General features: G+C 36.3%; 1 protein-coding gene across 6 annotated transcripts in view; it reads right to left on the reverse strand.

The window, feature by feature from the left end:
* The window catches only part of LOC104152863 (golgin subfamily B member 1-like), a 46562-nt gene that overhangs the window by 10732 nt on the left and 23122 nt on the right, over positions 1-12708 (reverse strand). For all 6 annotated transcript variants that reach the window (XM_068945432.1, XM_068945431.1, XM_068945430.1 and 3 more), the window contains 4 exons: positions 12416-12525; positions 11953-12121; positions 11482-11586; positions 280-11178 (listed from right to left, as the gene is read on the reverse strand). In XM_068945432.1, coding sequence (XP_068801533.1) covers positions 280-11178; positions 11482-11586; positions 11953-12121; positions 12416-12525 — 11283 coding nt within the window. The remainder of the gene's footprint in view (positions 1-279; positions 11179-11481; positions 11587-11952; positions 12122-12415; positions 12526-12708) is intronic.

The raw sequence follows: 12708 nt of genomic DNA on the forward strand, positions 1-12708 counted from the left end.
TAGAATGAGTGAACCAGAATGAAAAACATTCTACTAAAGATTTAGTAGTGCTAGAATTCCAACTACAGAACTAGTTTTCTCATTTGCTCCTGTTTAACAGGATGATTACCTAAACTCTCAAATTCTAACCATACCTTCACCAGTCACACTGTATTTTCTTAGCACTCAGGTAACCTGCAAAGTTAAACTTCAGAATCCATAATGTCTCTGAGTATTCTCTGCATCGTTACAAAAAATACCCAAGCAAACTACAAAGCAATGTAACTAATTAAAACTTACCAATCCTCCCCTATCGATCTGAGGTGTATCCAAAGTGCTTTCAAGAGAATTTATCTCATTGATGCTGTTGCAAGCAATGGCAAATGAAGCCGTGCCCTGTTTAGTTTCAGAAGCTACCTTCTGTTTGCTGAGTTCCTGCAGCAATTTGTCTCGGTCATCCTGAAGACTGGCCATGGCCTTGGAAAACGCTTCAATCTGCTGAACACAATTCCCATGCTCAGATGACAGCCTGCTAATCTCCAACTCACAGCTGGCTAATGTCTTACACAGATTTCCAACTTCTTCAGCAATTTGATCGAGTGTGACCTTATCTGCAGCATCAAAAAGCACCTGATTTAGATGAGCATTTTCTTTGAGCACACTGATGAGCTGCAATTTAAAGTTGTCCAATTCAGCTTTAAGTTCATCTCCTTTCTTTATTTCAGACTTGAGTTCAGATGCATATTTACTCTGAAGTACCTTGAAGTCCTCTATTATCCTATCTCTATCATTTTGCAGAGCAGTCATTGCTTTCCCAAAGGCTTCATTTTGGGATCTTAGTTCTGTATTCTGAAATTGAACTTCTAATATCATCTTCTCTGCAGAAGCATCAGCTTCAGGTCTGCGTTCACAGGTCGAAATGGTCTTACTGTATTTCTCATCTGCGCCGTTATTATTGTTGCCGACTGATTTCTGGACTTCCTGAATCCTCTTCTGAAGTTTTTCTTCACATTGTTCATCGGATACACATTCTTTTTTCTGAAAACTGTCACGAGCTAGCAGTTTCTCTCCAGAGTCAGAAACAAGTTTCTCTTTGTTTAATGATGCAATTAAAGATTCTAAGGCATTTACTTTAGAAACTAATTTTTTATTCTCATGTTCCAAAGATACAGCAGTATCCTCCTGCAGTTTATTGGTCAGTAGCATTTCTTTTATTTGTTTTTGAAGACTGTATTTTTCTTGCTCAAGGTTTTTAATAGAATCCATTTTTTGCTTAAGTGAGTCTTTCAGCTGATGATCTTTCAAAGACAAAACTTGGTTCAGATCTTCCCTATACTTTATTAGCTGTGCACTTAACATTGCATTTTCAGAATGAAGATCATCTATCTGATTGAGGAGCATCCTTAATTCTTGTTTCAGAGCGCTGTTTTCATTTTCATTGCCAATTATGAGACTGTCCCTCTGATTTAAAACATTTTGGTGAAGATGTTCCAGCTCTTTGTATTTAGAAAAAAGGTCATCCCTGTCATTCTGAAGAGATGACATTGATTTTTTAAAGGCATCTATTTCACTGGCAATTGCAGCCTTATCTTGACCTGCTTTGTCTGCTTTCATCTGGAGACTTCTCAGTTCACTTTCCATCCTCTGACAGGATTCCTCAGATTTTTGTCTCTCGATCTGCAAGGACTGTAACTGAAGTTCGAATTCTTTAATCTGTTTTCTATGTTGAGTCTGTACATGAATCAGATAGTCAGAAATTTCATCACCTTTTGAAGAAATGAGTAGGGAAATTTCTTTATCTTTATTATTTAACATTATTTTCATTTGCTCAGAAACGGCAATTTGCTTTTCCAGTTCAGCATGAGTTTTCTCCTTTTCAGCTAGAAGTTGCTGCAATTCTTGTTCCTTCCTAATAAAATTACTTTCCAGTGCCTCTATCTCTTTTCCTGCACGGTCACTGTTCTCTATGAGGTGATTAAGAGAATTATTTTCTTTAAGGAGTGCCTGCAAAGCCGCTTCTTTTGACTGAAGAACTCTCTCCAACTCTTGCTGCCTGTTGAGAAAAACCACATTTTCTTCCTTTATTCGGCAGAGCTCTTCATAGCGCTGTGTATCAAGAGATTTTTGCCTTAAATACAGTTTGTCCTTTGTTTCCTCTGCCGCAGAACATTTGATCCTCAGTTCTTGAATTTCAGCCATTTTGTCTTTCAATTCATCTTGTAAAGACAGTATTTTTTTATTACTGTCTTCTAGCTGTTTCTCTTTACTTTGAATGGCCTCCTTGAACTGTGTTTCCCAGGTTTTCACTTCACAGATTACCCTGTCCCGGTCATTTTGAAGAGAAGACATACACTTTGTAAAAGCAGCTAATCGGGCCAAAGTTGCATTCAAATCTGCTCGAAGTTTCTTGTTTTGTGAGTCCTTACTGCTTACTTCCTCTTGCAATTCACGAATCTCACTAATTGCCCTATCTTTTTCTCGCTGAAGGGTGCTGTGTCTTTCCTCTAGGTTCAACCATTCTCTTTTGTGAACTGATTTTAATTGCTGAAGATTACGTTCCAAGTCTCTCTCATATTCTCTCTTTTGGATTTGTAGTTGGTCTTCTTTCTTCTTAAGTTCTTTTCTCCAATTTAGATTCTCAGCTGTAAGCCTATCCAGTTCATTCTTTGACTTATCCAACAAGTTCATCTGCGAAGAAAGCTTTTCATTGAGATGATATATTTCTTCATTTGATTTGGCAAGCTTTTCTGAGGTATTACATAAGTCCTTTTCAAATTTTTCACTTTTTGACTGTGATAGTTTCACAGATCTTTCCAAGTCCAGGATCAGCTCCTGGAACTTTACAGAATCTTTTTGCAAATGGTTGATTTCCTGCTGTTTTTCCTTTAAGAGTTCTTGTAATTCTTTTGTTTTGGTTTTAGTTCCACTGTTGTCCCTCTGAGCACATTTTACTTTCTCCTCAAACGCTTTTACAAGATGCAACTGCTGTTCTTCTTTTTCTCTAATCACGTTACATTTTTCTGCCTTTAATTCTTCCAGCTGCTGTAACAGCAAGTTATTCTGCACCTGGGCTGATTTCATTCTATCAGTAAGATAATCAACTTTTTTAACATGGTTTAGCAATTCTGTCTCAAGAAATTCTCTCTCATTCTTTACTTTGTAAGAACTTTCTTGTACATTTTCTAATTCCTCCTGTAACAGACATTTATCATCCTCTAAAATCTTAACTTTTTCATTCAGACTAACAATTTCCTGTGTAAGACTTTTACAGTCTATGTCTAGCTTTGTGAAACAATTATTTTTATGATCCAAAGATTTTTCCGTTTCTTTTAATTTTTCTGAAATTAGTTTTCTTCCTTGTTCTAGCACAAGCACATCTTGCTCTTTTTCAGAAAGCTTATCCTTTAACTTATTAATGTCTTTTACTAATGATTCATTCTCATATAATGCATCACTGATTTTAGATTGCATATCATTTTGGTACAACTCCATCTGATCTTGGAGGTCTCCCAAAGTTGCCTTAGTTTCAGTGATGTCATTACGAAGGATGTCATTTTCACTCTGAATTTTCTCTAAAGCCTGCTTCAAATTTTCAGAAGCTTGTTTCAGCTGCTCATTTTCCTCCATTAGTTGACGATTCTGATGAGTGAGTTCATGAAGATGATCCTGATGTTCCTCCATCCTTGCCTCTTGCTCACGTATCTGCCTTTTTGCTTTACTCTGTAATTCATCAACTTCCAGTTTTTTGGATTCGCTGACTTGTTTCAGTTGGTTCTTCATAACTTCATTTTCATCAACGAGCTTCTGAAAATGCTCCTTAAGTGTCTCCTTCTCAGATTCTCCTTCTCTGAGTCTCTGAATAGCCTCTTGCTTCTCTTTTCTAGCGAGGTCAATAACTTGCCTCATGTCTGCTATTTTACTACTTATATTCTCATAAGCCTGAAGAAGTGATTCATACTCTTGCTTTAATTCACTATGTTTAGCCTTCCATCCTGTTAATTCAACTGTCTGAGAATCTTTTAAAGTATTTAGTTGGAAAGAAAAGGCCTCTTTTTCCTGAACTATCGTCTCCATGGTAGATTTAAGGCTTTCACATGCAGCAGTTAGGTTTTCATTTTCAGTCAAAAGTCTGGCATTTTCAGAAACAAGGCTCTCCTCTTCATACAACGGAGAAACAGCATTTGAACTTTCTTTTTCTCTACCAAGCTCTGACACCAAGTGTTCAAGCGTACCTGTCTTGTTCATCAGTTCTTCTCTTTCCAAAAGCAGTTTATCAATCTGGTCTTTTAGACATCTGTTTTCTCTCAGGGCTTCCTTACGTGATATTAAAGCTGCTTGCAACTTTCTCTGAAGGCGCTCTCTGGACTTCTCTTCTACGGTAGTTCTTTGCTCTCGTAGTTTAGAGTCATTCACGCTTGCAGGTTTTACCAGCGGCTCTTCAACCGTTTGCATTTGTTTCTGGATTTCACGTTCTGTTGCTTCTTCGGGTTTAATTTTTCCGGAGCAATCATTCTCAGAGAGCTGAAAATAGGTGCCTTTATCCTGTAACTTTCCTTGAAGCAAATTAATTTCTGAACAAAACTGTCCCGATTCCTTTTCGGTATCATTTTCTTCCTTAAATTCTTTGCATGATATCATAGGACTGCTCATCTCAGCCTTTTCATGTAGCATCCGTAGCTCCATCGAAAGTTTCTCGTTTTCTTCACTGAAATGTTTTACCTCCCTTTTCACGTTAATCAGCTCCAAATTGGACTTTTCTAAATGGCTGATAATTTCCTCTTTCTCACTCTTCATTTTTTCAAAGGCTGTTTTGTAATGGTGGGCTTCTTCTTGGCTTTCCTTTATAGCTTCTTTCAATACTTCCTTTTCCTGATCAAGCTTATCTTTGAAATCCACAAACGAACAACGCAACGCCTCTATTTCCTCATTCTTTTCTGCAACCTCCTTCTTAGCTTCCCTTCTCAGCCTTTCCAGTTTCTCCTGGCTCATCCTGTAATCCTCTTCATGCTTTTTAATAAGTGCTTCTTTTTCATTATCCACATGTTCAAGTACTGTCCTAACGTCTATAGCTTCAGTTTCACATGTTTTCAGCTTTTTCTGTAGATGACTTATCTCCTCCAACAGGCTGCCTGTATGTTGCTGCTTCTGGTACTGCTCCTGCTGTCTCACAGAGTTGAAGTTGACCATTTCTTCTCTTCTGTCACCAAACTGAAACGATACCATTCTCAACTCTTTCTTTAACACTTCTGCTTCTTCCTGAAGTTTTGCATAATTACGTCTTAGTTCTTCTAACTCAGTATCTTTACTTGCCATTAAAATTATTAAGTTTTCTGACTCTTTTAAGGATACATCCTGAACCTTACTTCTTGGTTTGTTTGATTCCAAATTCCTCAGGTCGGTTTCCTCTTCTTCCAGCACTGCCTTACATGAAGCCAACTCTTTCTCTAGAGGACACATTTGTAGCTGATTAAAGTCAAATTCTTTACGTTTCCTTTGAAGAACGTTCCAGAGTGCTTTATGCTCCTGTTTGAGATGCTCAAGCTGTTTCTTTTGTTCCTCAAAATCTGCTGCAAGTGTAGTGTGCTCTTCCCTTTCTTTCTGAATTTTTTTTAAATCTTCTTGGCTGACCAAAAGTTCTCTCTGTAAGACTTCTTTTTCTAATTGATTCATTACATTAATGTCATTGCTGTGGTCCAGAGACTTCTTCCTGTCCCTGGCACTTACATCAGCCTCTTCAGCGCTAGAATTTTTTAACAACTCTTCCTTCTTTATCATCTCAGACTTAGCGTTTTCAAGAGCCAAGAAAAGTTCACAACGTTCCTCTTCATATGCACTTGCTCTTTCATCAAGTATAGATTGCATATGAGCAAGCATACAGTCCTTTTCCTCTAAAGATTTGAGGTTCTGCTCACATATGTTTTGTTTTTCAGCAATGACGTCTCTTAGTTTGGCAGCATTATCCTGAAGTTCCTCCAAATAAGAGGCTTTTGCAGTCAAAATTTCATTCAAATTACTTATTTTGTCATCTTTTTCTAAAAGTTGTTGCTTCAGAGTTCCAAGGTGAAACTCAAGATCTTGATTTTGCACTTCAGCAAATTTTAGCTTATCTGTTAATTCATTAACCTTCTTCAACAACTCCTCTGTTTTTTTTTGCTCTTTTTCTATTTCTTCCTGTCCACTCTTTTCTAGTTTTCCAACTTTCTGCATTAGATCTTTTCTTATTATCAAAGCTGCTTGAAGTTTCTTTTTCAGGTTCTCTTTTTCCTTGCCAATTTTCTCAAGATTAAACTGCATCTCCTCTTTTTCATTCATTAAATCTTTAAACACAGCTTCTCTGTTGCTTAACGTAACCTGACTATGCTCCAGCTCTTTCTTACTATGCTCAAGTTCCTGCAACACCCGATTTAGTTCTTCTACCGACCTATTACGAACAGCTTCAAGATCATGCAATTTGGCATTCAGTATATTTCTCTCTTCAGAAAATTTCTGCATTTCATTAGACAATGATTCCATGACCTCCGTAACAGAACGGTCCTTTTCTTTCACTTGCTGACTTAGAGCAGAAATTAAATCCTTTTGCTGATTTACCTGGGAAGTTAAGTTTTCTACGAGTTGGTCTTTTTTTCTCATTTCTTCCTGGAGACTTGCTACTTTTTTACCTGCAACATTTAATTTTTCTTGGCTGGTTCTAACTGTTTCTTCTGATTTATTTATCTTCTCCTGGAGAAATTCAACCTGCTTATTCATTTCTGCAAACGAGTCTTCTCTTTCTTGCAAAAGAGACTGTTGTTTACACAATGTTTCCTTAACAGTGACTACTTCTTTTGACAGACATTCAATTTCAGATTTGTAGGTACACTTGATCTTTTCAATATCATGCTGCAGCAAATCCTTGTGTTTTTCAAGTGACTGCATACTTTTTAATTCATTTTTTATGACATCCATTTCTTTCTGTTTTTCTAAAAGAACGAGTTGCAATTTTTCTCCTTCTGTTTCTTTGCTCAAAATAGTGGCTATTAGGGTGGAGAAATTTTCCAGCTGAACTTTAGTATCAGTTAGCTGCAGTGTGGAATCTGAAGCCTGTTCATTCCTTTCTGTACATAAAAGCCTACTACTAAATAATGCAGATAAGCTTTGAGTTAATTCCTTTTTTATAAGATCCAGCTCTTGCTGTAAAGACTCAATTTTACTATCCTTTGATTTCATTTCACTTTCTAAACTGCTCAATTGCTCAGTAAGACTACTATTTCGTAGAGCTGCCCTATCAAGATCTGTCACCCATTTGTTTTCTGACTCAAGCAGATTTTGTTCTAGAGTTTCAACTTTACGTTCTAATTCAGAGAGTTCTTCACCCTTCACACTAACCTGCATCTGTAACTTCTCTTTTTCTGTCTTCATCTGCAGTTTGACAGCATCTATCTGCATCCTTGAATAACTCTCACTCGTTTCTAGTTTTTCATTAATTTCTTGGAGCTCTTCCAATTTCTTTTGCAAATGGTCTTGCAATGCAACGAGTTGTTTGTTTTCAGTTGTCAGTTTGTCAGCATCTTCTTGGAACAGATTTTTTTCTTTCTCTAAAGACTCTAACTGGTGCTGCAAGCTAGCTATTAGAAGCGCATTGTCATGGCGTTCTTGAGATAACTTAGCATTTACGTTGTTCAACTCTAACTCTAAACGTTCTATATTTTCAGCCTGTTCAGTGCATTTCACGTGCAGAGACTCCACAGCTAATTCTTTTTGCTGTGAATCTTGTTTCCAGGTAGCTATTTGGTCTAGTGATTTTTGGTGCTCATTTTTTACATAATCAAGTTCAACTGTCAAAGAATCAATTTTCTTCTGATTAACCTCAAAGTTTTCATTCTTTTCCTGAAATTCCTTAGTAAGGTTTTTCATGGCTGCACCACTTTTCTCCAGTTCTTCTCTGAGAACCTCAATCTCCCTAGAAAGCATACCAATGTTGCCATCTGCCAACTGTATACTGGTATCTTTTTCTTTTAAAGAATTAAGTAGTCCAGTAATAACCTCTTCTTTTTCACTAAGAGCTGCATTAAATTCAGTTTTTAGTTCATACTGGGCTGCAATTTTTTCCTGAAGAGATGAAAAGGCATCTTCTTTCTCATGGACTAGTTCTTTTGATTTTTGTAGTTCTCGGGTTAGCTCATGTATCTGACTCTGAAGCTGAGAAAATGAATTTATTTTCTCTTCATCTTTGCTTGCTTTCTCATTCAGAATTTTGAGAAGATTTTTATTTTCCATAAGAGAAGACTCCTTTTCTAATAAGGACTGGCTGATCTCGGTTACTACACTTTTCTGATCTTGTATTTCGTTTTGTAGATTCACTTTCACTTCCTCTAGCTCCACAACCTGTCTCTTTAACACTTCACATTCATTCTCTTTTTCTTGAAGTTGCATCTTTAACTTCTCACTGAGTAACGAAATATTACTGACAGTCAACTCTTTTTCTGAAACAAGCTCTTTTAATTGTTCTGCTTCAGAGGTTAAAAGCTCTAACTGTTTCTGCTGCATAACAGAAGATTCCTGTATTTCAGAAAGGTGTGCTTTCAAACTGACATATTCATCTAACTTTTGTTTTAAAGATTCATCCTTTTGCATGATTGAATCATTCAACTGGGCTGTTTTTTCTGTCACATTTCGAAGCTGATACTGAAGGTCAGAAATAACCTCCATATTCTCAGACAGTTGAACCCTAAGTACATCCGACTCTTCAGATTTATCCTTAAATAACTTTAATTCTTGGGCTTGCTTCTGAAATTCGTTTTCCTTCTCCTGCATTGCTTGTCTAAGCTGACTCGTTTCAAAACCCAGGGCTTGTATTTGCTTTTGCATATCTGAAACAATTTGCAAATGCTGCACTTCTCCTGCCATTTTACTGTCTTTCATTTGCTGAACCAAAACCTGCTTTAGAGAAAGGAGAGCTTCTTTTTCTTCAAGGATGGTTTTTAACTTTTCTTTTTCAATTATTAGGCCATCAATTTCGTCCTTCAAAGCTAAAATATTATGACTTTGTTGGGACAAGTGTGAAGTTAAAGCAGCTATTTCATCTGACTTTTTCATTATCGTAGCATTAACCGTTTCAATGTCTACTTTCATTTTTTCATTTTCTAGAGCTGTTGTATGCACTTGCTGCCTTGCTGAAATAATTTCAGACTGCTGCTGTACCAGCTGTGACTGAATAACTTCACATTCACGTGACTTCTCACTCAATAAACTTGAAAGGTCCTCCTTTTCATACTTAAGTACATCCACCTCTTTGCTTAGTAACTGTAACTGATTTTTTAACATTGTACTTTCTTCTATTTTTTCAGAAACTTGCTTACGAAACGTCTCAAGTTCTGAGCCTTGACTTTTTACAGTCAAGTCTCTTTCTTCTATGCATTGAGACAACTTTGTTTTTTGATCTTTAAGACTTTTCATTTCATTCTGCAACTCTAAAATATAAAGTTTACTCTCTTCCATTTCCTTATGTAACGAATCATTCTGAAAGATTTTTTCTTCTAGAGACCTGTTCTTAGCTTCAAAGTCCAAAGTCACACTTTGAATTTGTTTCTCCAGTAGTAGATTCTTTTCCTCACTCCGGCTGAGCTCTTGCATTAAGGTACTGCATTCAGATAACTTACTATTTAACATTTCTTCTTTATTAACTTCTTTGTCTCTAGTATCCTTCAGCTGAATGAGGAGTGATTGCATTTGTTCATGCAACTGTTGTGCCTGTTCCTTACTTTCAAGCAACTGATCGGCTAGCATATTACACTCCTTTGTTTTCTTCTGCAGCTGTTCTGCAACTGAATTCTCTTTTTGCTTTGCAAGTATTGAAAGTTGTTCAATCTCTTTCACCAGTGTGTCTTTATCACAACTTAGCACTGAAAGAGTTTTTTGGTACTCAGCAGTGCTAACAGATAACTTACTCTCTGTTTCTGCCACAGCCTGGATTTTCTCTAACAATTCACGCTCTCTTATATCCAGTAGTTTGGACAAGCTCTCATTTTCACTAATTAGCCGTTGCTTCTCTTTTTCCACTGTATTTACACTTCTTTTCAGATCTTCATTTGCTTTTTTTTGCTCTGCCAATTTTACTTCTTTCCCCTCAAGATCTGCCTGTAACTGCTTATTAGCTGCAGCTTTTTCTTGTGTCTCCATTTCCAGCTTGTTAATTTGTTTGTGTGTTTCACTTAATTGGTTTTTAAGTTCTTTGCAACATACCTCTTTGGCTTTCAGATCTCCAATTAATTTAAATTTAGCTTCTTCATTTTCCTGCTCCAAAAACCCAAGCTTTTGCTCTAATGAAATAATGATCTCTTGTTTCTCTTGTAAATCTTTTTTAATTGTCTTCTGATGTTCGGTATGTTCTGTAAGTTGCCTAGATAATGTAGCCAATTCTTCATCTTTTCTAGCATCTTCCAGAACTAGCTTGTTATATGAATCTTTAATTGTTTTTAACTCATTTTCAAGTGCCTGTTCCTTACTCTCTTTCTCTTTAAGTAAACTGTTCCATTTTTCCTTCAGAGAATTATTTTCCTCAAGCTGAGTTTTCAAATATTCAGCTTCTTTTCTTTGTTTATTCTCAGTTTGCTGTAGCTTTTCAGATGACTTACTAATTTGTTCTTTCAGCAAAGTAATCTGTGACTCGCACTCCAGAAGCTTGTTATGGTATGTGACGTTGTTGGCCTTGATTTCAGAACGGAGATCCTTAATAGTAATGGTGTTCTCACTGATTTGTTTTATTAATTCCTCATTTTCTTTGGTTTTAGCTTCATTCTCAATTCTAACTCTTTCCAGCTCCAGTCCCATTGTATTGCTCTGCTCAGAAAGGACAGATATCTTTACGCTTGTGTCTCTTACATCAGCTGTTTGTACTTCTTTGAGCAAGTGAGTTTCCCTTTCAGCCTTTAATAAAGCTTCTTCCATCCCTCGTATTTCTTCCTCTTTGCATTGTACTTGACACTTCAGGATGATAACCTGCTCAGAATATTCTGTCATATTCAAAGACAGGACAGACATCTCCCTTTCTTTTTCTGCCAGTGCCTCTTTAAGATTATCAATTTCTCTTTCACGTCTCTGGAGGTCTTGAATAAGTTGAGATCTTTCCTCCAAATGGTTTGTATTCAATTTGTCAAGCTCTTCATTTGTCTGGTCCAGATCCAGCTGCATCAATTCTACCATGCCTTCTTGTTTCAAAGTCTAAACGTAAGAAAACAATTTTACAAGAATACTTCAGATGTATATTAGAGGGAGAAAGGAAGTTACGCTCCCCATGTAGAATTACTATCTAAACTAATAAATCTCTCTCACTTAATCCCCGAAAAAATTACCTGAGTAACTGTATTGCCATGAGATAATAACATGGTATTTCAGGATTGTTTTAGCGTTAAAAAAGGTTAGCGTATGAAATTTTTAGCAACTAACGATGCTTTTTGCTGATATTTAAATGGCACATGTCAAAAGCAGAATATATTATTTTTCCTCTTCAGTTCAATGCATTACCTTTTCCTTCAGAGCAGCAACTTTTTCTGTTAGGTCACTGATGGTTGTTTTCTGCTCAACGTTCTCCACTTCGTACGCACTGCATTTCTTTAAGACTTCACTGAGCTTAGTATTAAAAAATACAGTCAATGTGACAAAATATATAAAATTACATTAAAAATGTGTTACAAGTTATAATACTGAGCTTACACAACACTGGAGTTTATACCTTGAAATTAATCCCTCATTGGCCCAACAGAATGCAAACACTTCTGTGTAAAACAAAAAATATTTAATTGTCCAAAGCAACACAGATAGAGCTCTGTGTTGGGTGTCAGAAATCTTTACATGCAACTTAAAGTAAAGCAGTTAGATGTAGTAAATAAAACTGTTTTGAAACAAAAGAGTGAAAGCCTTCAGACAGGGAAAACAGCAATATTACTGCCGGAGCACAAGTAAGTTAAATACTATCTAAGAATAATTTTAACTTACCTTTTGTTCAGTATGCACCAACTTTTCACCAAGCTCTTTGTTCAGGAGATCCTTTTCCTGAAGCAGCTTCCTCAAAGTATCAATTTGTTCTAGTTTTTCAGCTGTGCTCAACAGTTTTTGTTCTCTTTCCCCAAGAGAAGTTTCAAGAAAGCTATTTCTGTCATTTAATCTAACAAGAAAATATGTATTTAGACCACTGATAATTAAATTTTGTGTTGAAAAAAAAAGCTTGCTTTAAGCTTTCCAGGCTTATTAACCCCAAACTATGTTCCTAAAAAATTAATTATTTATACACTTTATATTTAAACTTCCAAAAATAATATGACTATAAACAGAAGCAGGAATCAAGTAACTAATTTTCAAGCTAATAGATTATACTCCCTCTAGCTCATTAGATGTTTAATCTTAAAGCAAAGAAAGCTAATCCTGTATGGAGTTGTAAAGAAACTTTTTTTTTTTTTACCCTTTAAGCTGCTCATTCAAACCAGAGATTAAAATTTGATGCTTTTCGGCATCTCGTGTTTGTTGGTTACGTAACTGGGTGAGCTGAGTTTGCAAACGTTCATTTTCATTCTGCAACAAAACAACAATGAAGAGAATTATTACTCTCAAACATCCAGAACAGCATAAAAGAACTGGAGTCCTGAAAACCTGCCTCTGTAGAGTATTGACACCCTACGCAGTAGGAGAGACACATTCTAGCATATTAGCAGGTATCAGTGCAAAAATACAACTGTACACCCAAAATAACACACA

Source organism: Struthio camelus, chromosome 5 (assembly GCF_040807025.1).
Source record: "Struthio camelus isolate bStrCam1 chromosome 5, bStrCam1.hap1, whole genome shotgun sequence".
Taxonomy (NCBI): domain Eukaryota; kingdom Metazoa; phylum Chordata; class Aves; order Struthioniformes; family Struthionidae; genus Struthio; species Struthio camelus.